This window comes from Penaeus chinensis, chromosome 38 (genome assembly GCF_019202785.1).
Source record: "Penaeus chinensis breed Huanghai No. 1 chromosome 38, ASM1920278v2, whole genome shotgun sequence".
NCBI lineage: Eukaryota > Metazoa > Arthropoda > Malacostraca > Decapoda > Penaeidae > Penaeus > Penaeus chinensis.
This window is the reverse complement of record NC_061856.1, coordinates 28,358,965-28,363,964: the sequence shown is the minus strand read 5'-3', so window position 1 is coordinate 28,363,964 and position 5,000 is coordinate 28,358,965. Positions and strand designations below refer to the sequence as shown.

The following is a 5,000-nucleotide window of genomic DNA, read 5'->3' as shown; positions in this document are numbered from 1 at the left end:
TTTGCTGTAATTATCATTATTATCACATGTCATTATTATCATTATTGTCATGATCACTGTTACTACTACTAATATTATCATCATTATTATTATCAATATTATTATCATAATTATTATTATTATTATTATTATCATTATCACTATTATCATTATCATCGGTATAATTATTATCACCATCACCATCATTATTATCATTAATATTATCTTCATCATAATCATCACTGTTATTGTTCCTAATTGTATTATAATTACCATCACTATTGTGATATGTACGTATCCCCTGTAACTAAAGGAAACCGCCAGCCGTCGAACCTCCAGGACACAGATATGTATAAATTTGTGCGTATAAATGTTCATATTATTGTAAGGAATTTGTATATTATCTAATGAGAGTAAAGCGGGTTTAGTTAGGGCCAATGTAATAAGCTAGTCTCATTATTCATTTCAACTCGAGTTACAGACTCGTTCGTTAGAGAGCTTTTCCGCCGACTCCCTCACGGACCTATGCACAAAATCCGAGACTGTTTTTTGTCATCATCATAGTCTTTTCCATGAATATACTTCGTTTAAGGACCTAAAGTATTTTAGTGAAACCCTCTGGACATTTCAAGTGGTAGTGCAGATCCCCACAACTACTGCGATTATTAATCAAATTTTCTTTTTTTATCATTATCGTCATTATTATCATTGTCATCATTAGTATTGTCATCGTAATCTGTCTCATTAACATTATTCTTACCATTATCATAATCCCTATCATTATCAGCATCATTATCATTATTACAATCATTATCGTCAACAATTTCATTATCAGCATCATTATCATTATTACAATCATTATCGTCAACAATATCATTATCATTAATATCACTAAAAGTTATGAGAATATCTGTAATGAGGAAAATAATAATAACATCAATAATGATAAAAATGATATGAAAAAAAAAAAACATCTGAACATCATTTATCATTTTCCCTATGCATTAGTCTAGCTCCTGAAGAAGGCAGCGGTGTCGTAGGACTTCGCCGGCGAACACGAGGACGCCCGCCGCCCAGCTCATGGCGAGGATGAAGAACACGCCCTGTAGGTGGTCGAGGCTCAGGGCTTGGTTGAGCCGCTCCTTGTCCCGCAGCTGCTGCCGGCGCTCGAAGTCACGGCCCAGGAAGTCCTCGGTTTTGACCTGGGGACGAGGGGGGTGATAATAGGCACTGATTTTCATTTTTTAAATTTTTTTAAAGTCTTTTAGTTCTTCCCTTTGTCTTGTCTTTTATTATTTTTGCTTCTGTTGCCTCCGTTTTATCTATATCTAGTTTAATGACCTCTCCCCTTTAACCTAGGCTTCGACTGTGCCAACTGTGACCTGCGCCCAGAACGGAATGACAGTAACAGTGCCTCCAGAGCAAGCAATTCTGACCCTTACCGTCACTCTTGCCGATCACTTTTTAACTGTATGTGAACTCATATCTTGGTTATACTCAAAATGTTCGTTAGAAAATGCTTATTCTGAATTACTAAGTTTGTAATCATTATCATTGCCGATACTGTTATTAACAATATGTTCACGATAATTGTTCCAAAATATCCATTGTCCAACACATGTGTCCACCAGAACCTTACAAAAGCCATAAAACAGAGACGCTATAATGAAACTCTTACTGAAGATTACTGTTTTCCATTTTCCTGTTTTTAACAACATTTCGTCCAATTTCGTACAAAAACGACCTGTAAACCTCAGAAACTCAAGTGATCTGGCCTCAGCATCGGCTCAATCAACACCTCAAGTTCCCACAGTGGTGGTGGTTTGGTTTGCGAAGTTCTAGCTTCGCCCGGGCCTTCTAAATATGGCCCGGCCTGTGTCAGCTCATTGAGTTGTCTGAGACTCGGTGTAAGCATTTCGCTTAGCCTCTTTACCAGCACGGCGGCTGTTGTGGGCGGTCCTTGTCTCAGGAATTGTGTATGGTCACAATTTTCTAGGTAGTGGACTAGTGTGGCGTTCGGCTCGCCGCAGTGCTTGCAGCACCTTTCATCGCGTTCGATTGTTGGGATAATCTGCCATGCACAGTGGTAACCTAGGCGCATTCTGTGAAGAATGACTTCGGTACCTCTGTTGCTTACTTCAGAGAGTGCCAGTGGTTCATAGCCTGTGGCGTCTGAGTACCAGCTGGCCGAGGGGGAGGTTCTCGTTTCCTCTCTGTGGAGCTGCCGTAGGAAGGTACGACCGACCAAGGCACACTTCTCCATAAGTAATTTTCGGCTCGGTTTTATCGTCATGGGATTTGGAGGCATACCCCTGCCAGCGACGGCTAGTCTGTCAGCAAGATCGTTCCCTCTGATGCCGATGTGGCTTGGGACCCAGTTGATGATAATTCTTCTACCCTGAGCAAGAATTCTCTGTGCCATTGTGAGAATCGTGGTCAGTAGGTAGATGTTGTCTGTGGGTGAGCTGTGCTGAAGACAGTCAATGGCTGCCCTGGAGTCTGTGTGTATGACCACGTGTCCTTCCCTTAGGGACGCGTGGCCTAGGGCTCCCATGATTGCAACTGCCTCTGCCTGTAGCGAGGAGGCGTTGTCTGTTACCCTCATGGATCGCGTGGCATCCCTTGCTGCAAAGCCGGCGCCTGCAGTGTGGCTCAAGGGATCGACCGATCCATCCGTGTAGTATGTTCTACTTCCCGGAGGAGTGATGGCTGCAATGACCCTGTGGGCTTCTGCCTTTAGGCTAGGCATGGGGTATAGGCTCTTTTTCATTGACAGGCTCATTATGTTGAACTCTATCAGGCTCAGTGCCCACGGCGGGGCTTCGGCAAAGTCGGGGTGGGGGGAGTCCATGCCCTTAGCAAGAAGCTGTTCTTTGAGCTGATGGCGTATCAACACCCTGGCTGTATGAGACAGCCAGGAGTTGTTTGCAACGAGCTCGTTGTCTTGTTCGAGGCATATGACTAATTTTTGTCTTAGGCTTGTGTTCCTGGGAGCCTGGATGACCTTTGACAGGAATTGTGTTGCCGTTAGATCGATTCGTGAGTCCAGGGGGAGAAGGTTTGCCTCCATCAGGAGGTTGAGGACCTTCGTCCACCTCGGGGCACCCAGAATGATCCTGGCAGCTTCATTTTGGACTGTTTCTAATTTGTCTGTGTGCTTTTTCTTTGCAGCAATTAGAGCGACTGAGGCATAGTCCACAATGGGCCGGACAGCATGTACATAGAATGATCTTAGTACTTTGTGTCTGGCCCCTATGCGTCTCCCAGTCATTGCTCTCATGACGGACAGTCTGGCTTTGGTTCGGTCAACCAGGTACTGGACCTCCTTATGGAAGGAGAGGGTCCGGTCTATCCTTACCCCAAGGTATAGGTAGTCCTTGACCCATTCTAATTCCACTCCCTGGATTTTCAGTCTTGTGCCTCGAACTCTCTGTCTCAGAGCCATGGCTTTGGATTTGGCTGCAGAGATCTTTAGTCCTGTCCTACAACACTCCTCTGACACGAGGTCCAGACAATGCTGGGCTTTATTCTGGCTGCGTGGTCAAGTGGAGGTGATAGCGAGATCGTCTGCATACGAGATGATCTGGCACCCCACTGGGAGGTTTATGTTGAGGATGCAGGACATTAAAGTGTTAAATAAGGCTGGACTGAGAAACCCAACCTGTGGCGTTCCATTTTCGAGCGGCATGTGCTGCGATAGGTGACCCTGGAATTTGACATTGGCAGTCCTGTTCCTGAAGTAGTCACCTATCCAAGCCAAGAGCTTTCCTCTGATTCCCTTCTGGATCAGGCTTTCCTGAATGGCAAGTGGACTTGCCAGTTCAAAAGCCTTCTCCAGGTCAAGGAATACCACCACAGCTGGGCCCTTGCTGATTGTGCTTAAGAGCGTGGCTATGCTGTGTGCTGTGCCCATGCTCCTTGTGAACCCGTGAAGGTGTTCGTGCGGGGGTCCCGTTTTCCATTGAAGCCGGTTTAGTACCATCCTCTCAGCCGTCTTGGCCAGGCAGCTGAGCAGAGAGATGGGGCGGTACTTCCCCGGCTCCTTTGGTTTTGGGACGGGAACTATGGTAGCCCTCTTCCAACTCTGGGGTAGAGTGGAAGTTTCCCAGGACTTGTTGATGAGTTGCAAGAGTGCACGCTCACCTGCTAGTCCTAGGTGGGAGATAATGGGGTACGAGATCCCATCAGAGCCCGGGGCTGTGTTGGAACTGGTTTTATAGGCTTTCCTTAGTTCCCTCAAAGAAAAGATAACGCCTGAGTTATCGGGTTCGGCTGCCCTTTCTCTGATCTGAGCGTGTCTGTCTGGTTCCCACAGTATACAGAATAAACCTAGAATAAACCGGAAGAAACTTTGTTGACATTTTATTCACCCATCAGTCGTAACCATTAATCTAGCACGTAGATGAATTCCAGACGTACCCACTAAGAGCGAAAACTATGAAGCAGAATAACAAATGAAAACAGAAAGATTTCCACAGAATTTAGTTCAGCGTAGACAAATCTACACGAATTCATCACAAAGATTACAAAACCTTGCTGTTGACACCCACTTTGGTAGGAGGAAGTACACACACACATAGACACAAAGAAAAAGACAAACAGACATACAGACAGCGAGAGAGGCAGAAGCACAGAAAAAGGGAGGGAGGGAGACAAACATAGAGAGAGATGAAGATAAATAGACAAAAGTAGAGAAATAATTACTTTGATCCAGTGAGCGATCAGACCGGATTCCACAAGACGTCGTATCCCATGGTCGAACTTGTACTTCCAGGCCGTGTTCTTTTGGAAGTACCAGCACAGGTGGCCCGGGTACAGCTGCTCCCTCAACATGTACGAGTTATCCGCCTTAAGAATAAATGAGGCAAGGGTTTAATGTGGGAGCAAAAGGTTAGTGAGAGAAGGAGATAGAGAAAGTGAGGTAGGGAAGGCGAAAGAGATAGAGAGAGAGAAAGAGAGAGAGAGAGAGAGAGAGAGAGAGAGAGAGAGAGAGAGAGAGAGAGGGGGGGGGGGGGGGGAGA

General features: G+C 45.3%; 1 protein-coding gene across 1 annotated transcript in view; it reads right to left on the bottom strand.

Annotated features, from left to right (window-relative positions):
- Positions 1-983: 983 nt before the first annotated feature.
- The window catches only part of LOC125045996 (ionotropic receptor 21a-like), a 9,599-nt gene continuing 5,582 nt past the window's right edge, over positions 984-5,000 (bottom strand). The window contains exons 4-5 of the mRNA XM_047643584.1: positions 4,684-4,827; positions 984-1,181 (exon numbers count right to left, since the gene is read on the bottom strand). Coding sequence (XP_047499540.1) covers positions 984-1,181; positions 4,684-4,827 — 342 coding nt within the window. The remainder of the gene's footprint in view (positions 1,182-4,683; positions 4,828-5,000) is intronic.